General features: G+C 51.2%; 1 protein-coding gene across 1 annotated transcript in view; it reads right to left on the reverse strand.

The window, feature by feature from the left end:
- MYO1D (myosin ID) overlaps nucleotides 1-17,812 on the reverse strand; it is a 188,319-nt gene that overhangs the window by 63,076 nt on the left and 107,431 nt on the right. Inside the window, exons 20-21 of the mRNA XM_082495123.1 lie at nucleotides 16,581-16,694; nucleotides 8,952-9,106 (exon numbers count right to left, since the gene is read on the reverse strand). Coding sequence (XP_082351249.1) covers nucleotides 8,952-9,106; nucleotides 16,581-16,694 — 269 coding nt within the window. The remainder of the gene's footprint in view (nucleotides 1-8,951; nucleotides 9,107-16,580; nucleotides 16,695-17,812) is intronic.

Genomic DNA, 17,812 nt, shown 5'->3' on the forward strand with positions numbered 1-17,812 from the left:
CTGGCAGCGGCGACAAAGGACAAATCCTATTAAATAACAATTTAGGAGCAGTTTGTTTCCAGCCCGCTTTTCCAATGCGGCGCTCAACTCCTTTTGATCTCGTCCAGCCTACAAGAAATCACCGGCATCGATGGAAACTTCCAGTTACAGAGTACCCGTCACCGGCTCGGCTGCCGGCGCCGCTGACACCCACTGTCAGTTACCGGATAATTTTCATCGCGTTCACAAAGCTGAAGTGACAGATTAATTTGATAGCGGCGGTCGTAACACCCCTCCTTTGTGCGGGGGCTTTCCGCCTTACGAGAGGGATATTTCCTCGGAGTCAGGTCGCTTTGTGAACAGCACGCCACCACGCTCCTGTTTTCAAATACCAGTTTGGGCTCCTCTTTCTTTCTTTGTCCCCCAAAAACCCAATATGACCCCCCCCCCCCCCATCGTCGCCTCCGGACTGTCGCTGACTACAGAGAAGATGTTCCTGTTTTAACTCACGTGTAAATCTATTAGTCTCAGCGGTTCATCGAGGTTTCGAGAAGAGAAAGGTAAACAGCTTCAAAAGAAAGGAACAATTTTAAACCGATTAAAATCAGCGCAGATTTGATAGGAAAGAGCATCTTTATGACAAACGGAAGGGTTTTAGCCCCTGGCATGACGCCTGGGCCTGGCCTGGAAGGGCTTCTTTCTTCCTATCGGTGGAAAAAATTCAAATACAAAATATCAAGTCGATTTTTTTGTCTACATCTGACAAACTACTCAGCATTCACACTATTAACGACAATCAGCCGGTAGGAAGCACTCGCGGAGCTTAACCTTAAACACTGCTATTTAGATAAGGGTAAATTTTAAAATTTTGAACTTAAACGTGTTTGCAGGAAGCTTTGTTTGCTGTGACACGAACCGTTCCAGAGAGCCAAAAGCCTGAGAAAATACATTATGAGTTCTTCTATTCGTACCAAATATATTTAATCTCCCCAAATTGCCTGCAATTCTGGCTGGGTTTTATTCTGATGCAGAACTTCAGGGGGATGAAGGGTGTGCTGCGCCCATCCAAAGTTTTGGTTTAGGTTGGAAAGGACCTTGAAGATCATCAAGTTCCAACCCCCTGCCATAGGCAGGGACACCTCCCACCAGCCCAGGTTGCCCAAGGCCACGTCCAGCCTGACCTTGAACACCTCCAGGGATGGGGCCTCAACAGCCTCTCGGGGCACCCTGTGCCAGGGCCTCACCACCCTCACAGGGAAAAACTCTTCCTGATGTTCAATCTGAACCTGCCCTCTTCCAGTTTAAAGCCATCCCCCTTGTCCTATCGCTACATGCCCTAGTAAAAAGTCCTTCCCCAGCTCTCCTGTAGGCCCCCTTTAGGGACTGGAAGGCCTCAATAAGATCTCCCCGGAGCCTTCTCTTCTCCAGGCTGAACAGCCCCAACTCGCTCAGCCTCTCCTCACAGGAGAGGTGCTCCAGCCCTTGGATCATCCTCATGGCCTCCTCTGGACCCGCTCCAGCAGGTCCATGTCCTTCTTATGTTGGGGACTCCAGAGCTGGAGGCAGTACTCCAGGTGGGGTCTCACCAGAGTGGAGTAGAGGGGCAGAATTCCCTCCCTTGCCCTGCTGGCCACACTTCTTCTGATGCAGCCCAGGATCTGGTTGGCCTTCTGGGCTGCCATCACACACTGCCGGCTCATGTTGAGCTTCCTGTCAGTTAGCACCCCCAGGTCCTTCTCCTCAGGGCGGCTCTCCAGCCATTCTCCACCCAGTCTGGATTTGTGCTTGGGATTGCCCCGACTCACGTGCAGGACCTCGCACTTGGCATTGTTGAACTGCACGAGGTTGGCACGAGCCCATCTCTCCAGCCTGTCCCAGTTCCTCTGCATGGCATCCCTCCCCTCCAGTGTGTCTACCTCGCCAAACAGCTTGGGATCATCGGCAAAATGTGCTGAGGGTGCACTCGACCCCACTGTCCATGTCGCCGACAAAGATGTTGAACAGTACAGGTCCCAGTACTGACCCCTGAGGAACGCCACTCGTCACTGCTCTCCGCTTGGACATCGAGCCGTTGACCGCAACTCCGAGTGCGACCGTCCAGCCAGTTCTTTATCCACCAAGTGGTCCATTTGTCGAATCAATGTCTCTTCAATTTAGAGACCAGGATATCAAGCAACTCTAGTTAAACCAGTATTTATGGCTGAAGGTGTGAATCCCAGGAAAGCAGTCAAAAATACACTTCCCCCCCCCAAAGAAAGGCTCTTCTGGATGCCCCAAAGCGCTCCAAGCTCCGCTCCCCAGCCCAAGGCAGCCACGTGTCTCCCCCTTCCAGCACCCCCCTGCTGCTTAGACCGTGACCAATTTGGACCAGGATGGGTTCGTTTATAGTATTTAGCCTAATAAAGCTACAAGCCCAGATCCATCCCCTCTGTGCCACCGCACTGCCGACGGCAGGCAGGGAAAGGTGTGTTTTGCATGGATGCACTTCCCTATGCAAATCGTCCTTCAGAAGGAAGCCTGGGCAAACCGTGCACCTTACACCAAACGTGCTTCTGCTTCAGTTAGCTTTGAAAGGCTGATAGCACAGATCTTCCCCCTAGTTTTTTTGTATATATGTATATATATACACATACCTCCCATATTTTTATATCTATGCATATATACACATACACACATATTTTCTCCAATTTTTACATCTATGCATATATAAATATATGCACATACATAGAATCACAGAATGGTTTGGGTTGGAAGGGAGCTTGAAGATCATCCAGTTCCACCCCCCAGCCCTGGGCAGGGACACCTCCCCCCAGCCCAGGTTGCTCCCAGCCCCGTCCAACCTGGCCTTGAACACCTCCAGGGATGGGGCAGCCACAGCTTCTCGGGGCAACCTGCGCCAGGGGCTCACCACCCGCACAGGCAAGAATTTCTTCCCAATATCTCATCTAAATCTCCCCTCTTCCAGTTTGAAGCCATCCCCCCTTGTCCTATCACTCCATGCCCTTGGAAAAAGTCCTTTCCCAGCTCTCCTGGAGCCCCTTTAGGCACTGGAAGGCCACAATAAGGTCTCCGCAGAGCCTTCTCTTCTCCAGGCTGAACCCCCCCACCTCTCCCAGCCCATCCTCCCAGCAGAGGGGCTCCAGCCCTCCCAGCATCTCCGGGGCCTCCTCTGACCCCACTCCAACAGCTCCGTGTCCTTCTGCTGTTGGGTGCTCCAGAGCTGGACGCAATATTCCAGGTGGAATATATAAATATACGCACATACATATATAAATTTATGCATATACATATATTTCCCCCAATTTTTCACATATGTGTGTATAAATTATACACTCACACTCACAGTCCTGTATTACCCACAGACAATACACATGGACATGACACTAAGTCGAATAACCAAACCTCTCCACTTCCACAATCAAATGAGTTGCTGCCATCTCGGCTCATGTAACAAAATGCACAGACAAAGCAAAACTACAACACTTAAGGCAATCAAAAGGCAAAGCCGAGGAACGTAATCTTCCTAAAAACACCTTCGTGCCAAGCCGAAGGGAGCCTTGTGTGGAATAAGCGTGGGGTAACAAGCTTTGTCGGAGCCTACAGCCCAGCGCGTTCGTTCGCGATCCATTTTTAGGAATTCCTGCTCGGTCAACAGCGCAGCGGTGCCAACGCAACCGGCTCTATGGCATGCCAGTTTAAGAAGCCAGACCTAAAGAAAATTAATCCAGCACGCATTAATGATTAAAATTGGCTGACAGCTCTCAAAGCGCACTGGAATATATAAAATTATCCTGAGGCAAGTGATTTTCTGCTGGAGTTCTGCAGGGATTGCTTTTTACTGTTCTTCTAACTCTCCCTTCCCTTCAGCGATTCTGGAAGGGAACCAGCGGCCGCGGTGGCGGACAATGAGGGGATGAGGGTAACAGAGAGCATCGGTGAGAGCGGGCCACCGATCCACATCGATCTGAGCTGCGTGGATCAGCCCGACAGAAAATAGTCCGTGTTTTAACACCAACAAAGAAGAAAACCCAACAATTTCTTTTTAGGGTGTGCTGCAGGACAGAGCACAGTGCCTGGGGACAGAGGATGGGTCTCGGTCGCCTTCGGTGATGACATCTGAGCTGCCTTTACAATGCGCGGTGTTTAGATCACAACACCCACACGGCAGGGACAGCCGGATGCAGGAGGTGACACAGGCAGTGTGAGAGCCACCAGAGCATGAGAGTAAAAGCAATTAGTGCTTTGGAAACAGGCTATGATCAGGGCTTCTCTGGTGAAGTACAGCTCTGAAGTACACAGAATCATAGAATGGTTTGGGTTGGAAGGGACCTTGAAGATCATCCAGTTCCACCCCCTGCCCTGGGCAGGGACACATCCCGCCAGCTCAGGTTGCTCCAAGCCCCGTCCAACCCGGCCTTGAACACCTCCAGGGATGGGGCAGCCACAGCTTCTCGGGGCAACCTGCGCCAGGGGCTCACCGCCCGCATAGGAAACAATTTCTTCCTATTATCTCATCTAAACCTGCCCTCTTCCAGTTTGAAGCCATTCCCCCTCGTCCTATCGCTCCATGCCCTTGTGAAAAGTCCCTCCCCAGCTCTCCTGGAGCACCTTTAGGCACTGGAAGGGGCTCTGAGGTCTCCCCGGAGCCTTCTCTTCTCCAGGCTGAACCCCCCAACTCTCCAAGCCTGTCCTCCCCGCAGAGGGGCTCCAGCCCTCCCAGCATCTCCGGGGCCTCCTCTGGCCCCGCTCCAACAGCTCCGTGTCCTTCTGCTGTTGGGGGTCCCCGAGCTGGAGGCAGTACTCCGGGTGGGGTCTCACTGCACTGATTAGTTAAGACATCTTCTGGAGGCTTAAGGACCATGAAGCAACGTGGGTGTAAAAGATGGAAAGGGTAAGTTCTTTCCTGGCAGATAATCCTCCCCTTTGATGTCCATCCTCACTCCTCCAAGAGCTCAGGTCCCGTACTCTCCTGAGTATGGGCTCCACCACTTGAAGGGACACTGTGGCTTCTGAGAGCTGTCCCCCTTCAGCTGTCAGCAAGTGCTTTGGCAAACCAACGACGAGAGCGACGCGCTACCCTCGTCACATCAGAGCGTCTTTTCCTCCTGCCAGGCAACGTAAGGGAGTTCCGTGATCCACATTTCGCACGCTTGTTCCTACGGGGGACAACCCAACAGGCAGAGCTGCCGGAGGATTTTTCCAGCGATTCCATGCGTTCTGCTTACCCGCCGCTCTCCTCACCCGGCACAAGGGCCCAGCTGGAGAGCGGCAAGGAAAACACCCAGGAGAGCTCAAGTTCATGGACGTGTCTACACGCTGTTCTGCAGGCAGGCGTGAACCTACTACGGCCACCACATCGGCATCTCAGCCGGCTTTCCCCTCCTTTCTGTTGGGAATTCAGTTACCTAAATAATTGCATTGTTAAAAAAATAATAATATAATCTACCTGATATATTAGAAGTATGACTCAAACGGACGTTAACTCGACTATCTCCACCAATTCACTGTCTTAACCAGCAGAGTCGCTACTCCAAAATTTTATAGCTCGTAGAAGCATCGTGTGAAGTTTTATGCTACGTAAATACCAATTTGTGACCACAACCTGAAAGTAAGAAAAATATCCTACTAGGAATAATTTTTAAAAGATGCAGCTTCAGGTAGATTTTCATGGGGGAAGTGAAAAAGATGCAAACGCAGGCGATATGTTCCCAAAAGTGAAGCTTTTGTGCCTAAGAACGGAGAAGTGCAACTTCTCCAAAAGCAGCAGCATTTTGCTGAGAATTTCCAAAAATTCCCAACACGTGACATGTCAGCACTGAAGTTCCCAGTTCAAAGAGTTTGGAAAAATATTAAAAACTGAAAGAAAACATCTGAAAGAGAAGGTTTAGGCACCCTCAGCGTAGATGTCACCACCAGAATCCTCCTCGTTTTTCCTACACGCTATACAGCACAGCATAGAATTTTATAAGATTTTATTCCACGAGTATTTAAGTATCATTACACATAACCACGGGCGGCTGTGCGACCTTACCCTTGCTAAAACCTCCTAACAGGGGTTTTCGGACCGATGTTGAGATGGTTGAAAATGACTTTGTATGTTCAGAGAGGACCTTACGTGAGCCCCCGGTGACCCCCGGAAGCTGCTCCCTGCGTCCCCGGCGCAGCAGAGCTCTCGGGTCCCGTTACGGGGTCACCCTGCGATTGAACTTTCAGGCTCAAGATTTTACTGCTGGGTCCACTTTCTTTTCCGAGCGACCGCCTTCCGACAGGCAGGACGGGGAAACCCGACGCTTGCCACGAGGCGCACGGCGACTCTCAGCTAATCCCCTTTAATGAGGAATTCCCGAAGTGCCTCTCGAGAGAAGGGTCGGCTAATCCCATTCACTGACAGGATTTTTTTATTCTTAGAAAAACGAAAGTGGCTGAAAATATTTCCTTTGCTTTTGATTTACAGGTACGGCTTTGAAGAGGGAAACCACGACATTTGGATATTTGGAAAATTAAATGTGAGCTGTTCCTGTACATTCCCATTAAACCAGTAACTTTTATTAGATGTGGGAGAAAAAGGGGCTTTTAGACCGGCTCTCCCATTTAACACGCTGCGCTGAGATTTGTCATTTGAAGCAGTAAAAAACCGCTAGTATTGTTTTAAGCGAAGATTAAACAGCATAAAAGCGTATTTAACTGTCATCCTTCTGCAGTGATTAGATAAAAATGAATTCTTTTCAAAGAGAAAAACGCCATTGTTAAAATCAGTATAAGAAATTGAAAATCAATAGTTTCTACCTTTATATTTTAGACTGATGGCCGCAAAATGTACTTTCTTGAAACGAAGGCCACGTGCCCCCCCCGCCCCCACCCCCGCTGAGCTGTACCGGGTGCGCGATAAAAAGGCCGAGCACTTTGTAGTAAGGTCGAAGGGAAAGGAAGGGCAAACCAGGGCAGTGTGAACACTGAACGTACAGATCGGGAGTGGAATCAACGGTTTCGCAGCTCTTCCCAACATTAGAGACTCGTTAAGGCGCTGAGGCACATCGGCGGTCTGAAGGAGATGTCACCTGTGTTCAAAACACGCCAGACATGAAAGCACTCCAACTGCTTCACAGGATTCCCGAAATGAAGCGGTGTTGCTTTACATTATCCATAATCTCCTGAGCCTTCAAGAGTAGCTGCCTTTGAAATTAAACTGTATTTAGGTAAAAGCAAAAACGGAGAATGTTTTCTGTTGCTCTTCAGCACTGAATTTCCCCAAACAACTTACGCTGATGCTGAGAATTTATTTCAAATGAACTTAGCACCTACCTCCAGCAGCGGTGAGAGGTGGCTAAACCAGCATGTTCTTCTTGAACTCACAGAATCACAGAATCGCAGACTGGTCGGGGTAGGAAGGGCCCTCTGGACCCCCCCCAGTGCCACCCCCCGCCAGAGCAGGGGCACCTCCAGCAGTGGCACAGGACACCTCCAGGCGGGTTTGGAATGGCTCCAGAGGGGGAGACTCCCCCCCTCTCTGGGCAGCTGTGCCAGTGCTCTGCCGCCCGCACAGGAGAGAAGTCCCTCCTCAGGTGCAGATGGAACTTCCTCTGCTCCAGTTTGTGCCCGTTCCCTCTTGTCCCGTCACTGGGCACCACTGAACACAGACTGTTCCCACCCCCCGGCACCCGCCCTTTGGGGATTGATAAGCGTTGATAAGATCCCCCCTCAGTCTTCTCTTCTCCAGACTGCAAAGCCCCACGTGCCTCAGCCTGTCCTCATCAGAGAGATGCTCCACTCCCCTCATCATCTCCGTAGCCCTTTGCTGGACCCTCTCCAGCAGTTCCCTGTCCTTCTTGACCCGGGGAGCCCCAAACTGGACACAGTGCTCCAGATGTGGCCTCCCCAGGGCAGAGCAGAGGGGGAGGATGACCTCCCTCGCCCCGCTGGCCACGCTCTGCTTGATGGCCCCCAGGATGCCATTGGCCTTCTTGGCTACCAGGGCACATTGCTGCCTCATGGGCATCCTGTTGTGCACCAGCACTCCCAGGTCCCTTTCCACAGAGCTGCTCTCCAGCAGGTCAGCCCCCATTCTGTACCGGTGCAGGGGGTTATTCCTCCCAGATGCAGTACCCTACACTCGCTCCTGTTGAATTCCACAAGGTTTCTCTTATTCACGGAAAAAAATACCCAGAGATCCAAATTCACTCCCACTGTCCTGCCACTGTGTGAATAGTTACCTGTAAAGACTTCTCTTAATGGGTCACCGATGGAGCATGACACTGTGAATGGCAAAAGCCAACGCTGCACGTGACGCTGCCCAACATCAACCCTCGGGAGAACCTGTTCCAGAGGAGCAGGGGAACACCTCCCAAGGGCTGCTCGCTCCGCACACCGTTTCTCTACAGAGTTACTTCTATGCGATTGCCTGCAGTGCACTCGCTGCCGCGGTGCCCATCCGGGCGGTCCCAACCTTGCTCGGCGGTACAAGGGTGGTTATTGCTAGTGCGGCTGGAGCTAACGAGAAGCTCAATGCAAGACAACCACTTAAGTATTCGGTTCACCAATAAAACAGCTTTTGCACATTGATTTACAAGAGAAACACTTTTCAGGAAACAGAGATGACATTTTACAGCTCAAGCAATAAATCGCCTACTGATACTGGGGGCAGCGGGAGCAGTCTGAGAAAGGTATAGCTGTATCTTAATTTTATACGTTAAGAAGCATTCAGGAGACGTTGCGACACCCTCAAAATGCATCTTCAGTGGTATCTGTCCCCAAACCCCCCCGCTCTAACAAACGCATACGGGGAAGGCAGGAGGGGCACGGAAAACGTTGTAGCTAAAGAGCATGTCCCAAAAAAACGCAAGGAACAAATGTTGCTCTGGTATCCTAGCACTACAGTGGAGGAAGACAGATAAAGCTCATGACCGGCATCAAAACGACCCCAGGGAAGTTTCCGATTTGGCACAGATTCAACAAACCCCATCCCCAACGCTGACCTCTTGAAGTGGCTCGCCAGGACTCCCACCAGCTCTCCGATCCTGCTGTCGTTAGAGGGCTCTTTACTGAAGAGACAGACAATGAGATCCTTGTTGTCTTTCGTGTGGAAGACCACGAGCTGGTCCTTTCCGTTGGAGACACTCAATCCTATCAACTGTGAAGAGAAAACAAGAACGATGTTATATACCTTCATCTATCTTTGCCTCTTGCCAGGCCAGCTCTCCCCTCTGCAGGGTGCCACGCTCACTCTCAACTTCTACCCCTACCGGAGAGCTCAGGGCAGCGTGCAGGTCCTCAGTACTCCTCCCACAAGCTGGAAAAGTCAAGGTGAAACAAGAAGGTTCTTTTGGGAAATCAACAGTCTCAAAGGTGCGAGGAAATTTTTAGCGTTGTCCCGGTTCACCCTGAGCAACTCTTGCCCGAAGGAGCCCTCTCCCACGTTGCTGCGGTGCCCTTCTGCCCGTCCCGTACCACGGGCACCCACCAAAGAGGGCACCAGGTGGGTTTCTAAGAGCCGAAGCTTGCTTTCCCCAAAATCTCCCACTGGATGATACCACATCAGTCGGTGGCAAAGCCACAGGCCTGCTTGCTTTTTTTTTCAGAAGAAAACCAACAAAAACCATGAGTCTGGCCAACAAACATCTTCAAATCCACACCCGCAGCGCTGGGAACGCAATGATGCGCAGGTAACGTAAGAATGAAGGTTTTTGCCTAGACATACCGATGAATAATCTCAGTCGCAAACCCGGCAAAGCCGTGATGATTCCAGTATTTAAGCACGGATGAAGGTCTTGCTGTATCGACAAAATAAAAAGGTTTGGGGTTTTGGGTTGGGTTTTTTTTTTTTTTTTTTTTTTGTCTGTTAATTAGCTGCTGCACATTAAAAGCGTTGTCCTCATCATCTCAAAAAGCAAAAGCAGGACATTTTTAGGGGTGGCAATCTGGGAACACAGGCTATTCGGATGAGTATTAGGCAAAGGAAAAAATAAATCTGTGCTGGGGAAACAAAATATAAGGATGGCAAACAAAACATCAAGAGGCAAGTACATTTAACAAACCAGGGCTAAATAAATAAATTTTAAAAAAAGGAGAAAAGCAGAAGAATGATGAGTACAGAGAGAGAATAGAGCAGACCTTCCCTGTCCACCAAGGGACTACCCAACTCCTTGGAGTCATCCAGAGAGCTGCAGAGAGGCCATGTGCTCCTAAAAGTGAGAGGCACTGATATACCATTTTGTGGAAATGAGCGTCTCGTTATTCCCTTCTTAAAGAAAAAAAGCCGTCTGTGCAACCCCAAAGCCTGCGTTGGAGAGGATCAAGGCTGGGGGAGGGGGAGGGGGAGGGGGAAGGGGAGGGGAGGAGAGGAGAGGAGAGGAGAGGAGAGGAGAGGAGAGGAGAGGAGAGGAGAGGAGAGGAGAGGAGAGGAGAGGAGAGGAGAGGAGAGGAGAGGAGAGGAGAGGAGAGGAGAGGAGAGGAGAGGAGAGGAGAGGAGAGGAGAGGAGAGGAGAGGAGAGGAGAGGAGAGGAGAGGAGAGGAGAGGAGAGGAGAGGAGAGGAGAGGAGAGGAGAGGGCTCTGGGGCAGACCTCAGAGCCCCTTCCAGTGCCTAAAGGGGCTCCAGGAGAGCTGGGGAGGGACTTTTTCCAAGGGCATGGAGTGATAGGATGAGGGGGAATGCCTTTTAACTGGAAGAGGGGAGAATCAGATTAGATATCAGGAAGAACTTCTTGGCTGTGCGGGCGGTGAGCCCCTGGCGCAGGTTGTCCCGAGAAGCTGTGGCTGCCCCATCCCTGGGGGTGTTCAAGGCCGGGTTGGACGGGGCTTGGAGCAACCTGGGTTGGGGGGAGGTGTCCCTGCCCAGGGCAGGGGGTGGCACTGGATGGTCTTCAAGGTCCCTTCCAACCTAAACCATTCTATGATTATTAGCCCAAATCATGCTGGAGACTGCTCACTGCTTTCAGAAACGTGAATCATATTCAGCAACAGTCTGGATTCGTACGTTTGCTTGAGCACTCGCAACGGATTAGATCCAGGAAAGCCGTTCCAGCTCTGGCTGTCTAACGCAGCCCAGGCAGCAGCATCGCCCCAGAAAAGCACGCCCCAACCAAGAGGCAGCGGTGCGGCGTATGCCCCGTTTTCTGGATCAAACCCGGCACAAGTTTCGAATCGCTCCCATTTTGTTGGCTGATTTTCAGAGTAGAGCAGTCGCCTGAACGACTGCCACCGCTGGTGTTCAAACACTCAGCGGGGACCTCCTGCCACCAGTACCACACACCCACCACTGGTGGAGTTTATACTCCGCTGTTCACGCTATTTGGAGATTATCAAATACTTTAAAACCAAGCTACACTTCATGCACAGACACTAACAGCTGCCTGGGTTTATACTGTCCCTTAAAATTAATTTGCATGCTTAAATAACATCTTGTGAGCACAACAGCACCACAGGGACTGCGGCCACCGAGGTTTTCAACGTGTACCGAGTGTGAACGATGAACAAGTTGAAATCTCTGGATTTGAAAAGCCCATTTAAGTGTTAATTATTCAACAGAACCGTGTTCGAAGTCCAAGAGCCCTTCAAAATCGTCCTATCTCACCCCTCCCCATAAGACTATCTGAACAAATAAATATAACACAAAAGAAATCATTTCGGAGAAGGTGCTTATCTCGGTATTTACAAACACCAATATCAGCCCCGCTTGAAACCAGGAAAAAATGCTCAGCATCCACAGAACATCCCTTACTGTATTCCCCACTGCTACGGGGAAAGGTGGTCACAAGATCCTTTCTGCTGCTCAGCCGCCTGTTAATTCCTTTCTGCCATTATCGGTTTATTTTCTCTCCAGGTAAGGACAAAAAGATAACGGTATATTGGTACTGCCAGAACACTCGGGCACAGAAAATCCCCCAAAGCAGCAGCTCAATCCAGCGAAACTGTCAGGGTTGAAAGGAAAGTTACTGCTTCGTCATCGTTTGCAGAAAATTACAGATTCCTCACACAAGATGTGAAATACCAGAACACAGAGGCCGGGATCCGCGCGGGCACGCATGGAGGGTTATCCCTAAACCACTGACGTGTAAACGTAGTTAAAGGAGATGGGGAACTGCGGTGTGATTTCTTCAGCCAAAACCAAGTTTATGGTGGTAACAGACATCAGCTGACTGTCTCCAACGAGATTTCCATGGAAACACCATCCCTAAGGATGCTGCTGTGCGGAGGGGGTGATTTCGGTGTGCTTTCAGTGTGCTGGCAGCCAGCAGCACAGCTAACAGGCAGGCGAATTTCGGCTGGGCTCACCTTTACACACCGGAAAGGCAATCCATCTTCCCCAGTGGACACGCATCCTTCTAGTGGGACATATGTAATACACCGATATAGATCACGACTGGTGCAATTATTATTCACTCACTTCTCAAAAATCTTCATATCAGTTCAAATAATTGTTCTTTCCCTGGAAGGGAAGGGATATCTTCACCACTAATTGGCTGCTCACACCATCTCCCTGTGCGCTGTAAAAGGGTTTCCGCACAAGAAGGGATCAGGAATGCAGAAAAAAAGGGGAGAGTGTGCAAGGCTGCTCAAGGGGTGAAAGACAACACATATTCAAATCATTTAGTAACAAAATCATAGAATCACAGAATGGTTTGGGTTGGAAGGGACCTTGAAGACCATCCAGTCCCACCCCCTGCTCCGGGCAGGGACACCTCCCCCCAGCCCAGGTTGCTCCAAGCCCCGTCCAACCTGGCCTTGAACCCCTCCAGGGATGGGGCAGCCACAGCTTCTCGGGGCAACCTGCCCCAGGGGCTCACCGCCCGCACAGCCAAGAATTTCTTCCTGATATCTAATCTGATTCTCCCCTCTTCCAGTTAAAAGCCATTCCCCCTCGTCCTATCACTCCATGCCCTTGGAAAAAGTCCCTCCCCAGCTCTCCTGGAGCCCCTTTAGGCACTGGAAGGGGCTCTGAGGTCTCCCCGGAGCCTTCTCTTCTTCAGGCTGACCCCCCCCACCTCTCCCAGCCTGTCCTCCCAGCAGAGGGGCTCCAGCCCTCCCAGCATCTCCGGAGCCTCCTCTGGCCCTGCTCCAAGAGCTCCGTGTCTTTCCTATGTTGGGACCCCCTGAGCTGGAGGCAGTACTCCAGGTGGGGTCTTACGAGAGCGGAGCAGAGGGGCAGAATCCCCCCCCTCACCCTGCTGGCCACGCTGCTGGGGATGCAGCCCCGGGTACGGTTGGCCTTCTGGGCTGCGATCGTGCATTGCTGGCTCATGTTGAGCTTCTCATCAACCAATATAAATATAAAGCATAACTACAAAAAATTAAAAAAACAACTGCATTCTTCACCATTCTTCATGAACCATTCTTCAGTTGAAGCAATCCCGGCAGAAGAAATACCAATATTTCCTGTACTGTGTATGAACCAAATACACCTCCAAACTCTCTCCTTCTCTCCCCTCTCGCTGCGGCGCAGAGAGGGCTCAGCAGTAAATCAATGGGATTGCGGAGCGCGCCCCAGCACCACGATGCCAGCCCGGTGGGTACGGGCAGATCTGCTGGCGTTCCCCAGGACCGCAGCGCAGGAGAAGCAGGTAAAATGAGAGGCTGTGGCCAAAAGAGCCGAAATTTATCACTACAGCATTTACCAAAGATGGTTTTCATCAAATTTCCACTCTGGAAAATTAATCTGACACCAGTATGAGGCAGTAGAGGGTCTTTTGGACTCATTCCTCCTGTGCACAGTACTCCAGGACACCTTCACAGCTCCTCAAGTCAAAGAAACTGTTGTGTCAAGAAGAATTGTGGTAGGTTGCGAAAGGGAATAATTGCAGTTCTACAAAAAAAAGCTGATTTATAGCTACGGAAATTTAAGTATTCTAAAAGCACGAGACCTATAGACACAGACCATTAAGCAGTTTGCTGCCAGAGGAAACGCAAAGCAGCCAACGCTGCAGCACTCTGGGAACGGATACTCTGTGTGACATCTGTGTTTGGTGCAAAAACAATAATTACTAACGTTTCTAACTCATATATTCCATAGGCAACCTACAAATTGCATCCGACTTGTTCGCCTCCTTTAATTTTTAAGGCATTGAGGAAAGCGGTCAGACTGGCAGCAGTGCCCCGGTCTCCTGCTGGTATGCAAACGTGCGAGCTCCACCTTTGAAGCCATCAGACACGCAGGTAAAGCAGACATTTTTCTAAAGCTGGGATAAACACAGATTTACCTCTAATTAGTAATGCAGGAAGCGAATTGCAGTGGTCTAACCATTTTGGATAAGGTAACAGCTCAGAAAACCAATATTGAGAAATTGAGAGGGACAAAATTCCACCTCGTCTACCTGCGTTCACCTTCATCCTTCGCAAACCCCTCACCCGTCTGGGGAAAACCCTCTGCGCAGAGCCTCTGTGTGTCTGAACCAGTTGGTTTGCCCAAGCAGGAGTCAGCCATTCAGCAGCGTTATCTGCTGACAATTGCATTTCGCACAATTAAGAGATAATGTCAGTAAAACAGAACATCAGCTGAGGAAGACAACATGACCTGCAGCTGCTAACTCCCGGGCAGCGGTGCCTTTTCGAAACCAGAGACACTGCCACGGAGACACCGCTACGCTGCGGCCAATTCTCTCGTTAGGGCAAGCAATCAAGGCAGACGAGCCCGGTGCTCCACACGCATTCCGCGGCGGGCAGCGGGCGCCCAGCTGAGGGGGGTGACCTGCAAGGAGGTTAGAAAGGGACCGATAAAACCAACCTTAGGGATGCGCTCTGAGCTAATCGCTCACTCCACCTTCGCGGAGTTTACTGTTGCCCTGATCCCACCTCGGCTCTTTCAGCAATACGGGGCGCCAGATTTATTATTTCTCGAAACACAAACGCAGAATCCCAGACTGGTCAGGGCTGGAAGGGCCCTCTGGTGCTCCCCCAGTGCCACCCCCCGCCAGAGCAGGGGCACCTCCAGCAGTGGCACAGGACACGTCCAGGCGGGTTTGGAATGGCTCCAGAGGGGGAGACTCCCCCCCTCTCTGGGCAGCTGTGCCAGTGCTCTGCCGCCCGCACAGGAGAGAAGTCCCTCCTCAGGTTCAGATGGAACTTCCTCTGCTCCAGTTTGTGCCCGTTCCCTCTTGTCCCATCACTGGGCACCACTGAACACAGACTGTTCCCACCGCCCGGCACCCTCCCTTTGGGGATTGATAAGCGTTGATAAGATCCCCCCTCAGTCTGCTCTTCTCCAGACTGCAAAGCCCCACGTGCCTCAGCCTGTCCTCAGCAGAGAGATGCTCCACTCCCCTCATCATCTCTGTAGCCCTTTGCTGGACCCTCTCCAGCAGTTCCCTGTCCTTCTTGACCCGGGGAGCCCCGAACTGGACACAGTGCTCCAGATGTGGCCTCCCCAGGGCAGAGCAGAGGGGGAGGATGACCTCCCTCGCCCCGCTGGCCACGCTCTGCTTGATGCCCCCCAGGATGCCATTGGCCTTCTTGGCCACCAGGGCACACTCCTGGCTCATGGGCATCCTTTTGGCCACCGGGACTCCCCGGTCCCTTTCCACAGAGCTGCTCTCCAGCAGGTCAGCCCCCAGCCTGTACTGGTACAGGGGGTTATTCCTCCCCAGGTGCTTGATGCAAACATCCCAACAAATCTGTGTACGATGTTTCCAAGCAACCCAGCCAGGTTCTATAGGTTTAAGATAACCGTAGGAGTGTTACCTCAGGCCGAGGAGAACAAACAAGCAGTTGAATCCCCACTCCAGGATGCTGAAGAGCTGAGCTGAGGTTTTCCCCCATTCCCCTTTTCACTCCCAGTGATAATCTGCTGCTTTGTCACTGGCAGCTGAACTCCGCTGCCCCGAAGGCCAGATACCTCACCGTAATTCCGAATTTAGCTTGGAGAAGATTTACATTAAGCATGAACAAATATTAAAAAACAAACAAAAAAAATCAAACACGACCCTAAGGATCAAACAAACCCCCAGAGACACAGAAATTGTGCCATAAGCTGCTGCGGAACGCTAAACCCCTTATGGGGCTGAGAGCTTGTGGCACACAGCAAATAAAAACCAAAATAAGAGAACGAGCAGGAGAGAGTACAATAAGCGGTCTGCTTTTTAGCTTTTATTTCACATACAAAATTAAAAGCTAATATGATGCATCAGTGTTGTAGATAACTGTAGTATAACTGTTTTAAAGACGCTAAAGACATTAAAGGACTTTTCACAAGGGCATGGAGTGATAAGATGAGGGGGAATGGCTTTTAACTGGAAGAGGGGAGAATCAGATTAGATATCAGGAAGAAATTCTTGGCTGTGGGGGCGGTGAGCCCCTGGCGCAGGTCGCCCCGAGAAGCTGTGGCTGCCCCATCCCTGGAGGTGTTCAAGGCCAGGTTGGACGGGGCTTGGAGCAACCTGGGCTGGGGGGAGGTGTCCGTGCCTGGGGCAGGGGGTGGGACTGGCTGATCTTTTAGGTGCCTTCCAACCCAAACCATTCTATGATTCTATGATTAAATATGTTAAAAATGGTAAACCAAGGTCTTTTTCCTGTGTTATGGATATGAAAATGGAGTAGATGTGGAGTAGATGTAGAGTAGATGCACTGCCCATGAGTATTAGAGCCCGACACAAGGTTCCTCCGTTCTTGTACTTACGTTGTAGAGGGGGATGGTCTTCATCACTTTGTACTGCTTCATGGGGTCCATCTTATAGAGGTGTCGGTCAGTAATGAAGATTGCTCTGTCCTCCACCTTATTAAAGCGATTAACCTGTAAAGAAGCAAATTTTCAGTCCCGCTCATCACCGCAAGAACACGCAGAATAAAACTGTGCAGCAGTAAATACACAAAACTCACAGCAAATACGCAAAACTCACATCGCTCTCAAACAGGTTTTCTCCACAGATCCTCTACCAGTGAAAAGGGAAGATGGACTCCGTTATCCCATTTTACAAATACAGAAACGCGGAGTCTTGGAGAAGCAACATCCCCAGAGTCACCGAGCAGGGTTGGGGCAACCTGGGAAAGTCCAGGGCTGCAATCAAAGAGAGGACAGATGCTTTGCCCTGGCAACACTCAACCCGCGTCCCTCTCCGCTGGCAGACACCGAGCCCAAGGCAGATGGCTGTTGTTCCTACATTATACATGTGCCTTCGTCACCCCAAACCCACGATGCCGAATACCTGCCCCGCAGAGCCACAGAGGGTGTCACCAGTGTCTGGGACGCTCCAGACCTGAGGCACTGAAGGCAGATGCTTTGGACCATCCTAAATTCGAGCAGAATTTCCCTCTTCTAAAACATCCGTGCCTTCGACATAGCTGAGCAACTTGCCCAAGAAGTGGAAGATGCGGCCAACGTTCCTTCCCCTGCCCATTAGTGGATGCGTTAGCCGAGTACGGGCACGCTCTACCGGTTTGGCTGAAGTTGTGCCGTTCTGCGAGAAGCAAGAAGAGACTGAAAAGGCCAGAAGGAGCCGGGGAGAGCCAACCCTGTACGCTGGGACCCAGGCAACCAGCTGGCGGGAGGAAGGCAAGGTTATTTCTTGGCAAGCAGAAAGAAAGACCCAAGCTGGAGTGCCCTCAGGCTGCAAGGGATATAGAACACAACCCTCTCCCTTCCGAAGGAAAAGAGGCGGAGCGAGAGTACCAGCAGTGTGGTCTAAAGGCTCACGGCCATCGAGAACAACGTCCTGCTGCCCCTTCCAGGAGGTCCTAACCCCAGACCCCGAGCCAGCTCTGGCGCTCCTCAGCCCTCTCAATTCACTAACCTGACAAAAACGTGCCCTTTTCGTGAACGTCGCGAGAGGAGGGCACAAGGAGCGTCGGAGGCAGGGCGATGGGAAGAAGGTGAGGCTCTGGGTAGTGATAACCAGCGGAAGAAAACAGGAC

Source organism: Vanellus vanellus (genome assembly GCF_965231255.1).
Source record: "Vanellus vanellus genome assembly, chromosome: 24".
NCBI lineage: Eukaryota > Metazoa > Chordata > Aves > Charadriiformes > Charadriidae > Vanellus > Vanellus vanellus.